The following is a 17,693-nucleotide window of genomic DNA, read 5'->3' on the forward strand; positions in this document are numbered from 1 at the left end:
CTGCAGGTTTTCCTATCTGCTTACCGCTGAAGCCTCCAAGTAAGGATAAGCATACCAGTGAGCTGAGACAATCTGAAGAAAGAAATAAAAAACACCTCTTCTCTCCCCATTGTTCTCATCTAATGTGAAAGGAGGAGGAGAAGGGGGAGAAAACACAGCCCTCCCCGCCCCAGCCGTCTGCATTCCCTGCTCTGGAAAGAGCTGCTGCAACAGCATCACCACAGACACTGACTGCAGCCTTGATCCAGTCCAGGCTTTCTGCAGATCCCTACTGGAAGGAAGCCATTTTTCTTGAGTGTATTTCCAAGAAACAGTTGACAGGCTTGGCACAGCTATTCCTGGAAATGTTCAATAGGTCATCTTCTGGAAGAGAGTGCTGACTGATGGAATTGAACAGATCTTGTTCTGCGTGCCGCACGCTGCTCGCTCCCTCCCTCTCTCACGACGGCCTTCACCCTGTGCCCAGTCCTCCCCCACCTTGGCACCCTCCCTGCCCCATCTCCAGCTGCAGGTGCACTGGCCCCACACCTCACCCTCCCTGCCCAGCAGTGCCCCGCAGAATTCGTGTGCGGCGAGCTGCGTTTCCCTCCTGGCAGCACCGCCACGGCTGTCTTGTGCTGCCAGAACAATGGCTGCATGGAGATGAGTGGCCCCTGGCAATGAATTCCAGTGCTGACCCTTTGCACAGCCGCATCAGTGCCGTGGAAATCTCATGCCCCTACACAGACACGTGCAGGTGGTGGCCGGGAGCGGGGCGAGGCGGGCTGTCTGGCCATGCCATCCCCACTTGTCCCTGGCTGTCCCTCTGAGTTGAGGCGTACGCTTTCAGCTTTGGCAGCACGTTGCTGTTTGCCAGCAGCGAAGCGGCGCAGGGTGAAGTCATGCTAGGAGAAAGTTGCTTAAGGTGAGGCAATGCCAGTAAGGAAAAAAAACAAACCCAAAGATCCATGTTGGGTAGTTTCTTTGACACATCCCCTGTTTTTAACTTGTTCCTGGTTGTAACTGCCCTGGCGAGATCTAGTTCCTTCACTGATTTTGGGGTGGATATTGGCACCTCTTGCTAGCTGAGGAAAAGGTCTTGGACAGTGATCACGACTCAGCCTGAGCTAGGGCAGCTCAGGATGCTTCACTGGCACTCCCACCCGCGGCAAGGAAGCGCTGCCATGTCCCGGCAGCAGCAGGGAGGGCCTGCAAGCAGGGGCAGCCATCCAGCCTACCCAGGGTCTGTTTACCAGGCTGTGCATGGGGTTGTGCCTTCAGGGTACCAGGCAGGGAAGAAAATTTCTCTGTTTAAGAAAAACACACAAGTTTGCCACTTGAAAAAAGCCGTAGCCTGGCTCTGCAGCATCCTACACCAGCCTGGCTGCAGAGGAATCAACATCCCCTCACTGTGTCTTAGCTCCAGGGTCAGGCTTGCCCTTTGGCCCACACACGTGGTTTTGTCCCCACGTTCAGAGAGACTGATCATGGCTGGCTGGGTTTAATTCTGGCCTAGATAGCATCTTACCACTTTAAAGGATCTTTGCTTCTGTATCAGCCCAGCCCAACAAGTCTATGCAGGTACAACCAATGGCAGCCCTTTAATGCTCCCTGCCCTTGTCTCTGAAGAGGAGCACAGGCAGGGCTTGTTGGCATGTCTCTCCGCAACAGGACAAGGACTGGGAGGGATAAATGAGGTGCTTAGCTGGGATGTGTTGCAAAGAGCCACCCTTGCCTCTGCATTTAGTTAAATATTGTCTCTACCCTGAGTCCCATGAGCTTTTTCTTTCTCTTTTCCAGCCTGTGAATGCAGCTGTTCACTGAAATTATTTTTAAATCATGCTCTGCAGATTCTGTATTGTCCCCTTTCAACTCTGTCCACAAATAATGTACTTGCTCTCTGCCAGGAATTAAATTTCATCCATATCTGTAAAAGCATCAAGACAAAACACAGTTGGCTCAAACAATTGCCAGTGGCAGTACCAGACCCTCTGAGTCTCCACGCAGAGGCTCAGAGAAGCCTTTCTCTTTTCCCTCTCTCACATCATGGATACGTGCACTGATGCTTCCTTTCTCCCTTATTGCCTCCTTCTTGATTACCAATGGCCAGGAGATCATCTTCTCTAGGCTGAAATGTTCCTAACATTTTAGCATACAAGTGCAGCAGTATCTTAAGCCAAGAAAAATAATTACTGTAAGGTACTTTGTGTATTAACAATGCAAACAGAGGCAAACAGCACACAATGGTCACTTGGTCCCTGCAGCCTCTGGAGCACACCCATGTCACATCTTTCCACTCTTTTAGATGTTACAAGTCTTCTCCATCTGAAAAAAAATCAAAGCATTTTTTCAAGGAGAAAGTAAAATCGTTGCCCTTGTTTAACGGTGAGCAGAGAGGTCTGAAGGAGCGTCACACTGAGCTCACAGCTGATGGAGCATCCAAGCCACCAACTTCAAACTAGAAACCCCTCAAGGAGGACCATGGCACTCATGGCTCTTCCCCCAGCTACAAACTTTCCCCAGAGCTAAGGGAAGGCATGAAATTAAAGGTTTGTTTTAGAGAAACTCTTTCAAAGTGAGGAAGTTGTAACCCTCCCAAGCAGAAAACACGAACACAACTTTACTCTTCAGGCTTTACTCTCTCCTCCAAAGCGTGGGACTGAGGAACATCTCCCACAGATTCCCTCTTATGCGTGGGTGCAGGTGCGTGCTGCAGCAGGTTGGGATGACAGCCCTGCCCGTGGTTTCCGTTGCTCCCTCCCTGGCCCCAGCCCCTGTGGGGCCTCCCATCTGCTGAGGATAACCCCAGGCACACACACACCACATACCTACTGATAGATTTTTCTAAATTGAGCTCGCTGTGAGATGCACCTGCTCTGTCACATTGACAAAGCTGTGTTTTTCCAATCTATGGCTTCTAGTCCTTTTTTTTATGCATTGCTAAACATCTCAAATCATCATTTGTTACTGACTTAATTACCGCCTGTCACCACTCCGCAAACATTTCAAACAGCTGACAGTGGGAAACATCCTGTCATGCACAATATAAAAGATGAGCTCTTGAAGAAAAAAGATCTCTAAAATAAAAAAGGAGTCATTCATAGTGACACTTCTTGGGGTTTTTGCCTCCCTAATGGATGGAGACACTGAAAAATGTGTAGAACTCCTTTATCCTGCATTCATTCATTCTTTCATCCATCCATTCATTCATAAAAAGCTTCTCAGAGAATAGGTATAATTTTCAGAAGCCCATGGATGATGCCTCCCTTGGGGTCTGTGGCTCCCCCCATAGCGAGAGGAGGCTGTGGCTCTGTGGTCCCCTGGGCTAGCACAGGGCACAGCAACGGAAGGATCCCCTGGCGCTGGAGGCTTTGCAGGGCCATGTCAGGCTGAAGTAAACACCATTCACCTGATCTTCAAGAGCTCACTTTCTTTGACGTGAGACTGCCAAGTCTGCAAGAAAAAGCAGTTTATGGCTAAGTACAAGTAGGCTGGGCTAAGAGTGGGGATGAGGTATAGCAGAAGGGGACAAGTTGTAGCTTTTTGAGCAGCTGCAAGAGAATTCATCCTCCTCCAGCTAGGAAAGAAATCCTAGCTTAGAGCTGGGACAGGTTTCACATGGAAAATATATCTTTTAAATCATACAGAATACGCTCTCTTTCCCTAAACCTGGATTCCCTATAACTCAGTGTCTGCTGATGGGCAGCTAGCAGTCAATGGTGCTTTGTCCTTTTTGTTCAGAGCTGTGTTTTTTTAGAAGCTATACGGAAACACTCCTTCCATTTTCCTTGCTTGTGTATCTCCCCACTGTCTGGCCAGCTTGTGGCTGATAATTCTCAGTCACTCACAGATTAAAAACTATTTTTAAAAAGCCCTAAGCCGTGACGCACCAGATGTGCAGTGAAATTTTTAAAACATGCTATGAGTTTTTAGGAATACATGCAATTAATATTAAACAGATGCCTGAAGTTTCCTGCACAGCTGTTTCTCTATTACGTGTCATGTCTTTTAATGGCGCTGAGGTGAGACACACAGACATGAGGAAATGCAAGACTATTCCAAATTCAAGCTTCCAAAACTCTAGCAACAAAGAGCGGGGAATGAAGAAAAAAACCAAAAAAAGCCCCCACCAAACCTCTCACAAGGCACAAAATAGAATGTTTTTGCTCTGGTGCTTCACATAGCAGACAGTGAAGTATCTTGGTAAAGGTAGCATATATGGCCCACTGCTTCTTGGTTAATCATCTTTGTTAGGCACCCTCGTCTTTATTGGCTTCCTGTGATAACATCTATTTTTGTAGCTCTATGTTTATACACAGCTAGGACTAGAACTGGGTTACAAGCCTGCATATTTTGTTCCAGAATCCCTCTTGCTGTGTGTGAATTGTTTATACAAACCGAGTAGCTCTTTTTTCCAGGGAAGCTTGTCTACCAAGTTTCCATTTCCTTTTATTGGATACTTGAGCCATTTATTACCCCCTGAAAGGCCTCCCTGAAACTCATGTTGTCAGAACCTCCACAGCTGGCAAGGTGGCAGCGCTACCACAGGGGCTGTCGGTGTTGGCAGACAGAACCATCAAGGTCCTGATGGAGCACGTCTCAAAAAAATCGGGACTCATTAATCTCAATGGGATTCATCTCAATGTACATACCTTCAGCTGAGCTAGGCATTAATTATAGTCATTGGGGGATGAGTTCATCTCATCCTAGCAAAACCATACAGGAAGATAGATGAATTGTACCCAAAAGGTGTCTGCTTCTATCCCTTGACTATAAAAGAATGTGACAGGGATCAGCTCTGAGGTAGGAGTCTCTATGGTAGACTTCTAAAGTTAGATGGATCCTACTTTGGCTTTCAGACATTAAGTGGTTTTCCAGGTGAAAGCTAGAAGGGGTGAAGTCAGGTCTATATCTCATAGGGTTACTTGGCTTCAGGATCACAGCCTCACCCACGACCTCAGTAAGGCCTCAGCTCATCTTTTGGCTGGCATGGTGTAAACGCATCAGTGTTTTTACATTTCCTCAGATACCTTTTCTGGCTCCAGCGTTAAACAGTTAAAGTGACACGGGAAAGCCTCTGGATAGTAAGCAGCTCTACCCCAGCCACCCTCCAGGCTTTACCCCCAGGGTGCACCACCCTCCCTCACAAGAGGATCTCCCGAAGCCCCAGATTCCTCCAGCAACAGCTGCTGTCGCTCCCTGTGTCCCTTTGGAGGGTCATTATAGTACTGACGCTCTCGCTATTCATCATGCCTTCTGTGGGGAGTCACAGCCAGTTTATCAGCTACCAGGAGTATGCTTTCTGGCTGAAAAGCAATTTCCTTTTCTCCTCTTATTGCAGAAGCCTAAGAAGGGTTTGATTTATGCCACCAGTTTTAGATTTAAAAATCTTCAGCTTCAACTAGGTACATTTCCTGGAGATCGGCAATGCTTTGTATAGTAAGCATTTAGTAATGCTTAACAGATGAGCAATTCTGTTATGCCATATGACCATCTCTTACACACCAGGTCTGAATTTTTCCTACCATGTTAGTTATAGCCAATGTCAAACGGTGCTGTTCACCTTTTCCTCTTTTTCTTACCAGGCTTATGGTAAAGGAGAGTTCACAGCAACAATTGTGGCAGCCCTTCGATGCTGCTTCTGCCTTACTTTTGTGCATCACTCCTACTTTGTTGCTGTAATGGCCCTTAAAAAACATAGGCATTTGCTAACATGCTCGAGTACAGGAAAACACAATGGCATTATTTGAGAAATGCTGGCCTTTTTAACGAAAACCACTGCTGTTTGCCAAGGGAAGGGGCCTTCACCACTGCATGGGTAGCTCCAACTCAATGGGCCATGCTCATCTCTGCTGGGTTGCTCCTGGGCTCACCCACAGGGGTTACTCTGGCCATGCCCATACCATGACCTGGGCTTGGAGCAGTGGCTCTGCATGCCCCAGGGCACAGCACAGCACACCTGGCCACTGGTTTCCATGGCATTGAGGTCAGTGAGGCCCATGCTGCCTGTGCAGTGGGCCCAGCCTGGCAGCTAGCTGCCTTTGAGCCCTTCCAGGAAGGCATCCAGAGGGCTGCTCTGCCCAGTGGAGCTGTGTGGTCCCGCTGTGTGGGGCCAGAAATGGCAATGGGCAGGCCAGTGTCATCATGCATGCCTTTGCCCTCCAGCCGAAAGTTCTCTGTACGGGCACAGATGGTGAGGAGCAGCAAGATGGACCCCCAAGAATCTGTCTGGGCCCATATTGAGAATGCCCAGGGTGGGAGAGGCAGAGCAGGACTGGCTGCAAATGGGGGTCAGAGCCATCTCAGGATTACAGCACAAGACTTCCCTGAGGAGCGAGCAGGAGCACAGGCACCTACGTCAGACAGCACTCATCCATTCTTCTTCTCCATGCTCAAGGTGGTCTATTTATAACACTTATGAGAACAAACCTGCTTTTCTAAGCCAAGACACTCAAGAGAGGTTTTGAAGCAGCTGATACTTCTGTTGACTTATTTCATTTCCCAAGGAATCAGCTATTTCAGTTGCCACTTTGTTGGAGCAAGGCAATGTATCGACACACAGCCTCTCCTCAGGGCCAAGTGAGCCCCTTCCTGCCTCCAGCAGGCAGATTTCTCTGGCCGATGGAGCCTCATTCTCATGATGCTCTCCAGCTTCACCAAAGCTGCACCCAATGGCTCAAGTGGTCAAACACATCCCAAACTGGAGCCCAAAAGCCATCAGGAGGCCTTGGATGGGATGTCCAGGGCTCATCATCTAGCTTTGCACAGCCTGTGTCCCAGCACTCACATCCCCTCTTCGGGGAGGCGGTGGCCATGCACCCCTTGAGCGGCGCTGGGTGGGAAGCAGCCGTGGCCAGAAGCGTTTGCTGCCGGCCATGCTTGGCCGGGCTCCTGCTGGCACTTCTTTCAGATGATGACTTTGCTTCACTGGCTCATGGCTTGTCACCTTGCCAGGATGCACGCCTCGTGGGATTAGCTGTTGGAAATTGCAGCTGCGTGCCCTGTGAGCAATGTCCCTTCTAGGAAAGCATGTTAAACCTGGAGCCAGCCCGTCAGCTGGATTGCAGGGTGAAATCTGATGTGTCGGTTTTGTCTGCCTACGAAAAGAAAAATAAGAGAGAGAAGAATCCTACCTGTTGTGGAGTCTGCCAGTGTCAGAGGACATGTTTCCCAGCACGTGACCTCGTGGCAGGGATGGGTAGACAGCAGGTAGAAAAATGGGGCACTGTCAAGAATGGGCAGTGCTGGAACCAAGCCCTCCAAGGAGTTCATTCTCTCTTCTCTCAAACCCTTTTATTCTTGTCTTCTACATGCACACATGTCCTTCTCTGACCTGTTTGCTATTCCTTGTTTTTACCAGGCGCCTGGGGGCTGACTCACCACAGCCTCAAGCTGACATGGAAGTAGAGAAGCTGACAATCTATGACATGGAGCCCAGTCTGCAGCTGAAACAGGAAAATCACAGTCCTCAAATTCACAACAGGCTGGTCAGCCAGACTCAGCTTCGTTTCCAGTCTGCTTTTCTTCAGACCTTTGCTATTACTCTTCATAGAATCATAGAATGGTAGGGGTTGGAAGGGACCTTTAGAGATCATCTAGTGCAACCCCCCTGCAGAAGCAGGTTCACCTAGATCAGGTCACATAGGAACATGTCCAGGTGGGTCTTGAAGACCTCCAAGGAAGGAGACTCCACAACCCCTCTGAGTAGTTGCTTTAGACAGTTAGTTTCAGGGGTTTGGGGGCGGGGGATTGTTTGGAGTTCTGTGGGACACAAATATTTGTTGCTGGGTGAGCAAACCTGCGTATAACACAAAGAGTAAAATCCCTCAACACCTCTTTCCCAGATAGGCTTTGCCCCATGTCTGAGAAGCACGCCCACGCTCCTTGGAGCTCTCTCTGCTCAGCAGAGGTTTCAGTGCTCCACCCTGCTTGCCCTGCGACAGCCGCTTGCCCAGGCAGCAAACCCCAGGCATGCATGATGTAAATAATCTTGGGCTTGCTATGCCTTCGTCGAACTCTGCTCATCAGAAGCCTGCATCGCTCTACAAGCTGCAGCCTGAAGCGGTTTCTCGGATGTCGCAAAGTTGGGCCCAGCAATGGAGAGGAAGAATATGTAATTGTTGAGGTTCATTTCAAATGCAGACATCAGACCTGAAGGCACAGCGAGCCCAGCACGAGGCAAGTAAAATTCCTTCAGAAGGCTTCATTTCCCAGGTCCCTACGTGGCTTGTTTGTTAATCCTGCGATTTTTCTCAGAAGTCTTTATTATCTGGAACAGGGGTGTGTGCTGATCGCACGCTGCTTCTTGGAAATTACTGGGAGGCAACTACTGGGAGGTAATTCTAGATGGGAATCTGAACAAAAGGTGTTGCTTAAGCATTTGGAAGAATAATTGAGCACTTGCTATGCAGTTTGTTTAATAACCTGAATGACGGATCCTTATCAGGAGTTTCCACATGCTCTAGTTATTCAATTGCTTTCTTAGTTAAATAAAGCCTAGCAAATGTGACCATAAAAATAAAATTATCTCATAAAAGGTGGTACCACTCAGGTCTGCCTGCTAAGATAATTGAAAGCTGTATTCTCCTGTTAGCATTTCTTTACATCCTTTTTTTTCCCTTTCTTTGCCAAGGCTGTTGGGTGCCTGTCAGGCTTTTCAAAGGAAACGACTATGCCTATGCCTGTGCGTCCTCACTGATGCTCCCGTTGAAGTGCCACGAAGGCGAATGTGACTGGGGGATCATCCCAACCAGCCCCAGCTGGAGTTCATATTGTTGTGAGCTGGGAAGCATCACCCTCCTGGTGGAGAGAGTATCGCTAAAAAACCAAAATGAACATCAAAGGAGCGTGAGAGTCTCTGTGTGCCTGCTTCCTAGGGAATGGTGTTCAGCGGGTGTTCAGCCGAAAAAATATCCCCACTCTAGTTTGCAGCGATTCTCTTCAGGAGCATGCAAAATTAATGGTGCAAAGGTGGAAGATGAGAGCCGATAAAAGTAAAATAGCTGATGATTGAAATCATACTGAACAGCAACACGCTGATGTCCCAGGTGGTAGAAGAGTTTGCGTATTTTGAAAGTCCAAAGGGCTAATTTTGCAGCCCACTCCTGAGCTACACGCCACGGGGCAGGGAGATGTACAGCTGTGTGATGGCCAAGTGCAAGCACCCCGATCACGGGGCAAAAGTTGCTCTGACAGCACAGAAACCAAACTGGGAAGCATGTGCTGGATCTACTCTGAATTAAAAGAAGAATAACTTTAAAAAGCATTGTTAATCAGAAAATGACGCTGGAAATTTATCTTCAACCAGAAACACTGCTGATGGTATCTGCACTTGAGCAGAGCTTCCAGCTAAGGTGTTGTTCTACCCTGCCCTGAGCCTGTTCACGAAGAAGACTCTGTCATGAAGAAACAGGACTTTGGGCAGTTAAATGTTATGTGTAGAAACACATTCCTCAGGAAGGACTATGACAATGCTCACAATAGAGTAATAACTACCTGGCCAGTGAAAACAGCTTCTGAGTGTGTGCTGCAAGGAGCTGTTAAGGAGGTCTCTGTGTGTCTGTGTGTCCTCAGTAGTGTCCTCTGTGTGTCCTCTGTGTGTCCTCAGTAGAGGCAGCCTGGGTGACATCCCTGGAAGCCGACGGCCTCCCTGCACACACCGTGTGAATGTTAACACCGGCTGTGGCAATTCACACTGCCTGCTTTGCCCTCCCAGGGTCTAACAGGTTTATCCCTCTTTTGGGCAGAGGGCAGTTCAAGTACATGGCTCATTCAATCTTCTGTGTCTTTTTTTAAGTCTGATGGCAAGGGATGGTGCTGCATAGGTCAGAAACGAAAGCCCTAAAGATAGAAGAAAGAAAACATTTAATTCATTTTGTAGAGACTGCCATTAGGTTGAGCTTCTTTTGGGTCAGCATGGGTTTGTATCCTTGATCTTGAGGTGGAAAACTCCATGAATCGATTAACGGTCTCCTGAGCCATCAAATCCCACCTCTTAGCGGATTATTCACATTTCAGAACTCCAAACGATCCTGGTTTTGGAAATGCACCCATATCCTTTGCTGAATGGCTCAATTGCTCAGTTCTTTTTCCTTCCTCATGACGTGTCCTTTGAAGTGAACAGTGCAAAGCAGTACTTGAGGCAGCAAAAAGAGGACCCCATAACCTAGAGTGCTTACTACACCCACAAAAACCCCCTTCCTTTTTATTGCCCCAAATCCATAAAGACTGCCTTTCAAAGCGAGGTAGTAAAAGTACCACGCTTCAGCAGGTTCCAATTAAAGCTGGGCTAATCCAAAGCGCATTGAACTTAATAAGAGATTTTTTGTCTCTTTGCTGTTGGGGCTTGGACCAGACATCGGTGTCAGAAACGGTTATCTCTAACACATGCAGACGTTCTAGCACAGCCACTGCTGCAGGAGGGCTGGGAGTCTTCCTGCACCATTGTCAGCAGCTCTGCCGATCATTCAGCTCTCCCAAACGGCTTCAAAGGGACACTGCCAATTCATCTTTGGTCACAACTGAAACGCGAGGCTCAGAAGAGAACTTGCCTAAATCCCATACTCCTTTCTTTCTTTAATCTGGAAAGATCTTTTGAAAGATTATTTACATTTCCGGCAGATGTTCCTTTTTCTTCGGAAATCAGCTAAAAAATACACTGTATTCAGGCCAGAAAAAGAAAAAAACCCAAATCACTGGGTTTATTTTTAGGTCTATTCATCAAGTGACAGAAAGACACTTTGAAAGTCAAAATTCTTTTCATTTACTGAAATCTGGACAAAGCTTTTGAACGTTCATTGTAAATATGCAAAGCTTATAGGAACTGCCTTTTCAGCTCTGCTTCTACTACCCCTTGACATTAGTCTATGGCTATGGAGAATATGGAAGCTCATAAACAAGACTGGCTTTTCTTTTCAATAAGAAACAAAATTGGCAGTGTAACCACATTTAGCATCGGACGAGCGTGCCTTTCACGTTCTTTGAATGTAATATGACTTTGTTTATTTTTCCAGCCTTTTGCAGAAGTTGATTATTCCCCAGATTGATGATTGCCATAACATCTGACTCAAGATGGAAACCTCCCCCGCATCATCTGAGAGGAGCGGCTCAAAGACGACCACATTTTCATTGTAGTCTACTCTTCAGCCACTGTTCAATGCAGTGTAGAGCCTTCTTGACATGGTTCTGCCCTGAGGAGATCCTTCCTTTGTGATCATCCGTGCTGCTTTCTACAGGGGGGAAGTAGCACTCCTTAGACACTGCCTATTGCTATGCTAAGAGTCCACCTGTATCTGCAGAGTACAAAACAGCTTTTATAAAGCCTGCTCACCACTTACGAGAGTTAAATGGGTTCTCAAAGTCTCCTTTATAGACCAAGGAAGAAAATCAAAACCACTTTTCCCAAGGACTAGAAGTTAAGCCATCCTTTTCAGAGGAAGGTCCAGCAGGGGCCACCTTTATGCTTACCTCCCTCAGGGCCCCTGAACATCGCTACAAATAAGTAGATAGCAATATTACCATTTTCACCAGAAAGGCTTTTCTGACATCATTTAAGAAACCCAAACAACTCGGAAAGCAGTTACTGCCAGCTGCCTCTGAGCCCAGGGGCTAGCCCATGGCCTGGAGCAGCCAGGCACCCCACTGCAAGTGATGAGCAATAGGAAAAGGATGAGTCCTTGCTGCCCCTGGCCATCAGCCTGCCCTGTGCACCAATCCTGGGGGCATGGCAGGTGGGAGCTCCCAGGCAAGCCCCCTGTTGTCCCCCAAACTGGAGCTGAGGCAAAGGGAGAGATGGCGAAATTCCCTCACTGAGTTGCCTCACTCCTGAACAATAATCAAGTCACAGGCTCGTTTATGAGTGAGATTTAAATAAAGAACATTTGCTCCCAAATTAGCCAGACAAGAATAACAATTTTAAGACCTTTTGGCTGTCCTAAGAGAGAATAAGAAGCTTTGCTATACATCTGAAGAATTAAATTGTCTTAATTGCATCCTTGTGCAAAATAAAGCATTACATACAGAACAAAAATATTTTAAAGTGGATGGAAAAATCCACTGAGTTAAAGGAATACTACTGTCAAGTTAAGTGTGTCCCTGCATTTGTGTGGTGCAAAAACAAGCTTTAATAAAACTGAAGAGTCTAATAGGAACATTTCCATGAATTTAAAAATAACAGCAATGGAAACAATCTCGTAAAATAAGTAAACCTCTCCCTTCAATCCTTGCAACTCAAGTATTACAGCATTAATTTAGGGCCTGGGAATGTGAAAGCAACTATAAATGATGAATTAAGTGCCTTGTTCTAAAATATGAGAGGCCAGGTTTTAAATTCCTTGTCTAGCCGTGGCTCCTGTAATTTCAGTACCACTGCTGGGATACAGAACTTAGCCCACCTAAAGACCAATTTAAATGGAGAAATTACCTGTTATGATATTCACCCATCAGGTTTCCAGGGCCCATGGCAGATACCCAGAAGGACACCTGACTTGTAAGGAAGGCTTCTTGGCATGACACATCATACCTACTCCATGCTGTTTTTGTAACCATTAAAAAGACTTTAAATATATTAGTTACAGATAGCAAAAGGAGAACATGAAATGCAAAGGGCACCCAAAGAAGAAGGAACTGTGGCCCTAGGAGCTTGCAGATTACACTCCTCTACTGCCTGGACTGGTTGCCTTCCTGGCAACTGGTTGCCACTGCACTCACACTGGGTTAACTGGGGATGACTCCCCTGGAGACCAGCCTATGTTAAGACTTGGTCCATGCTGGCTCAGAACAGGATATGGTACTTGCATTTATGTCACCAGAAGCCAGTTTCTTCCTCTAAATCATGTTTTCAGTTGTTCCTACTGCTCCCCATCACCAGCTTTTGATCCTCAAAACTCCCGCCAGGGACATTGTTTTGCCTCTCTTTCCCAGACATGCAGACCACATCCCTGCCCACCTCACTGGCAGAATTGCTTTGGAGTCCTCACCACATTCACCACACTAAACCCTCCTCACACAAATTTGCCAAACGTCCATATACCTGCTCTAGCATGGTTTTCAACCCCAAAAAGAACAGGTTGGTATTAAACCAGAAAAATAAATAAATACCAAGGCCTAAATTGATTTCTGTTGTTTATTTGGGATTTGTTGACAGAATTCAGCTCTGTTAGCAGCCATAATCATAGAACTACAGAATGGTAGGGGTCTGAAGGGACTTCTAGAGGTTATCTAGTCCAACCCCCATGTGAAAGGAGTTCCACCTAGATCAGGTCACACAGGATATGTCACACATGACAACAGGATACGATTAGTTAAGATTGGAGTGAGGTATAACAGGATCACAATTTACTGAAGGTCAGAACTGCATATAGAAAATTAAAAACAACACCAGATTGCTCCAGGACCTACAGGAATTGATGCTGCTAGAATATGTTTTCTGTTTCCATGCTTCTGAAAATCAAGGCAGACAGGACTTCCTTAAAATCTAATTTGTATTTCCTAACTTTCCAGATGCCTTTCAAAATCTAGGTATAGAAAGAGTTAAATAAAAGGGCAGTAAAGTTCACTCTTGCCCCAATAAAAACATTTGACAAGGCTGTTAAGCTGCTAAATTATATGGGCCAGATCTTGTAGGATGGGAAGTTACTTGGCAATGACTCTGTAGATGAAACAGTCCACTGTAACTTGCTCATAAATAGGCCTGGAAACCCTGCATCCAAGGTTTGTTACTCATTTTTTTTGTACAGCAAACTGCTCAGGGAGAATTAAAACGTGTTCTGCCTCTGATCATCAGGCTTCAGAGAGCAGTTGGTCACTTCCATTGCATTTGGAGACATACCCTGTGAACCGATGCCCACTTACCTGGGCAGCAAAAACTTCAGTGTTTTCCTTCATGAGAAAGAAAATCTCCTTGACAGTAGGAAAGGAGGAGAAAAGCCCAAGTTTTATTGTTCTTCTGGATAAAGTCTAATTATCACAGGTGTTACAATTACAGCTGACAAAGAAATGGGGGCAGGAGTGTTGAAACTGCCCCTGTGAGGTATAGAAAAGCTGGCTGAAAACAAAAGAGCCTGGTGGATGGTGCAAGCAGGAGGGAGAGCAGTGAGGAGTTCATCTTGACCAGAAAGGAGCTGCACGCTTCAGTAACCTGTTGGGCATGTGGTAGTCAGAGAAAGGTGTTTATGTGCATGTAACCTAAGAGTAAAACTTCTGTGAAACAAGATTGCCTGGATCCAGATCACAGTACAAAGTCTCAGCAGACACCAGGTTATCTCCCAGTTTATTGGCAGAGACAAATGCAGACACCTTAAAAGTTGTATCATTTTATAGGCCCCTTCTCGCTCTGCTGGCCTGTGCTTGTCTATCTTTTGGTCACTCTTCTCCTGCTTATCTTCCCTGAGATGGTACACAGAAACCTATACCCATTAAATAATAACGAAAGAAACCCTCGCAGGCACACAAGGTTCCTGTTACTTCTACTTAAAGACAATTTCAAAGGCTGACTAAGGTGGCAGCCACCTATTCTAGCAAGAAACTCTACATGCTAAAACTTTTACAAATGTGGAATTGGCCACCTGCAATAACTGTTGTAAAATTGTTAAATTAGTAACAGTGATTATTCTCTTTTCTTGCTGGGATGTCAGGGAACTAGCATGGAACAGCATTTAAAAAAGGCTCCTACATAGTCAAGAAAATAGGTTAAACCAAGTGTTGCTCCTGCAATGAAACCAGAAACCTTGCTGAACTCACTGCAGGGCCTCCTGCTTGCAAGGACTTTAAGTGTCACCCTATATCCCCACTGGAATAGTACAAAAGCAAAGAGGAAAGAGTGATCCATTTTTTAATGCCTGCTAAAAATTAATCTGGCATGAAAAGAATTACAAGTCACAAGATGTCACAGAGAACTGGAACGTTTAAGAGTAATAAAACCACAGTTTCCCAACCTCATTTTTTTCTAGTTTGAAGTGTCACATCTTCAACATACATTTCAGTGAATCCTCATTATTTAACAAAATACTTGAAAGTTCCCAATCGACAGCAAGGCTTCAGTCAAGCATGTACTGTAGCACAGAAGGATCCACTTCTTCTGCCATCAGGCCAGCTTGCAGACTTTGGATTGTTGCTTTGCTCCCCAAACGCTGTCTCCACAGGACAAAGGCAGCTACAATCTGTGACTGCAGGTTGTGAGGGTGATTGACTTTACATCGATAGATGTCAGTATGAGACAGACCCAAGCACAGAACTATGTGCTCCCATTCTGCTCCCAGTCTCCTGGCAAGCTTGTTCAGCTGCTGATCTGTTGGTGACGCCTTCAAAATACACGGTGCAATTGCAGTTACATCTGTAAAGAGAGAATAAAAAGACAATGAATACTCATGTGACTAGCAATGCTGCAAATATTAATGTAAGGCCTTGACAAAGGAGGGAATAAGCAAAGCTGAGGTGAATGAATGGATTAATTAAAGTGAATACATACTCCTCTAGAAAAATTAATTACATCATCAAACGGAAGATTAATTAGAGGAAAAGTGATGCTCAGTGTACACATACCAGGGAGCTTTGAGGTTTTGGGTGTCGATAACCCAGATATCAGAATTCTGCTCCAAAGCCAAGACTTCCAAAAGTAATTAGAGATTTTGGGGCAGTGAACAAGAAAGGTTTTCAAAGAACACATTTCCAGCAGCTTTTACCCTCTGAAAATCGATCTGCTTGCACCAGTATGAATGACATAGTGACAAATTAAGAATATAGAGACAAAATATGGGAGCAATAACATCTTATTACTTCTGTTCTGTGGTTCCATTTATGTACTTCAGAAACAACTTTGATTCCTTAGTTACTAAGTATTATTCTATTTTTTTTTTTTGCTGAGGGCTGTTCACAGGAAATTCTTCTGTCTCCTGAAATGCTACTTACCCTTTGTGCACTGTCATTTATGGCAAACTCCTCGAGGAGACCAGCTTTGAGGGTTTTTGTTCTGTTTGAATGAACTTGTAAGTGTGGTTCAGATGAACCCAAACAAACAGGACAACACTGTTCCCCAATACAAATTACGCTTATCTCTCATCCCTGTTGTAGTAACACTTGTGGAAACAGGTGTGTATGTGCTGCAGCCCCATTCACTTGGCCTCCTTGAGGTGGTTCTCAGGAGAGAACATACAGCCTCTCAGATATGAGAACATATGCCCTATGTCTCTTAATACTCTTGAAGTACCCAACGTGCCCCAGAACGCACTCGTCACCTGAGAAGACGTTTAGCGTCGAACTGGTACCTGAGTCACAGAGGACAGGATCAATACAACTACCAAAATAGCTTTCACAGGAAATGTGAAAACAGCTGTAATTATCAGCTGCAAGAAGCCAAGTATTTCCTACAAATACAAGTGATCTCTTTGTGTATTCCCTGTGGTAATCTGATAATTAACAAAAGTAAAGCCAAAACAACAAATAAAACATTAATACAAACAGTGTCAACAGCAGAATGAGAACACAGTGCTATTTAGAAACATGCTGTATGGGATCCATCTCATCTAACTACGGATATCCCTTCCTGAACTGATCATACTAGGGTTAATTGTCGTTAAGGACAGAAACAGGCTCTTCTAGAATACAGTCCATCTCACTGGCAAGAAGATGTCTAAAATAATCAGGTTAATTACTCCCCTAAACACGCACATTTCTCTCCATTGACTGTAAAAGCAGTACTGGGTATAAGCTCAGATGTTGATGTCGATTCTGTAAACACTCAGTGCTGGTGAAATGATTCTCTGCCTGCAAATTCGAGCCACATACCAGTTGCTTTAAAAAGGTGCATTTAGAAAAGCAGCGTAAGATATCTATAAAGCATATTTGCTCTTTGATACCCTTTGTGACCACAAGCTTAAATGATGGGTCAACGCAGCCTGCAATTGCCGCTCTGCTCTTGTTGCTGAAGATACTGCGTCAAAACAGAGCAAAAATATCCCCAAGAAAATGCTAATTATAGCCTGTCGGTCTGAAGCAGCAGACTCCCTGCAGAAGAGCTGCTTTGCAAAATCTAATTTATAGCTCCAATATCATGCTCACAGTCTCCACTACAGCAGAACAGCAGCTCTAGAAAGCACCTCTCCTTCATTTTATCAAAAGTAATTGTTTTTTGCATAGAACACCCAGAGCCTGCAAACGTTTGTACAATTTAAGACCAATCACACATAAGTACTTGACAAAGCTGCTTTGAGTAAAGGGAAAATTGCTTTCTGAAGAGTGTTTAAGTCTCTTTGATCTTTCTGTCTCCAGACTGCCAAACGAACCTGGGGCGAGTGGCTGCTTCGAGGACCGGGAAGAGGATGCACGGCTCCTGAAGAAGGCTGAGCAATACTGATGGGGCTGCCCTGTGCTGTCACATCACATGGCATACCAGTTCTACAGGTAAGTCGGGAGGAGAGAGAGTCTTTCATGAATGCAAATATTGAGGACAACTACAAGTTAAAATATATATGGCTACACCATGTCACCACCAACACTACTTTTTGCTATTGTCTTATAGTCAGCTACTAAGCATAAAGCAATGTGTCCAAAGGAACACTACCTGCCAGCCTGAGCCTTTTGCTCTCATGTTGGAATTTTTCATGTTCTCTAGCAGAATGGTTTCACGACACTAAAATGTGATCAGGCAGGGAGACCTAACCATAATACATGTCAAAGCTGTCCATCCAGCCTTTGATATTAGGCAGATTTTTTTACTA

The 17,693-nt window shown here is 45.6% G+C and overlaps 1 protein-coding gene across 1 annotated transcript in view; it reads right to left on the reverse strand.

Moving 5' to 3' along the window:
- Positions 1 to 13,647: 13,647 nt before the first annotated feature.
- The window catches only part of CRADD (CASP2 and RIPK1 domain containing adaptor with death domain), an 83,361-nt gene continuing 79,315 nt past the window's right edge, over positions 13,648 to 17,693 (reverse strand). The window contains exon 3 of the mRNA XM_062015581.1: positions 13,648 to 15,310. Within this exon, the coding sequence (XP_061871565.1) occupies positions 15,015 to 15,310 (296 nt within the window). The 3' untranslated portion in view covers positions 13,648 to 15,014. The remainder of the gene's footprint in view (positions 15,311 to 17,693) is intronic.

The sequence above is a fragment of the Colius striatus genome, chromosome 1, assembly GCF_028858725.1.
Source record: "Colius striatus isolate bColStr4 chromosome 1, bColStr4.1.hap1, whole genome shotgun sequence".
In the NCBI taxonomy this organism is placed as follows: Eukaryota; Metazoa; Chordata; class Aves; order Coliiformes; family Coliidae; genus Colius; species Colius striatus.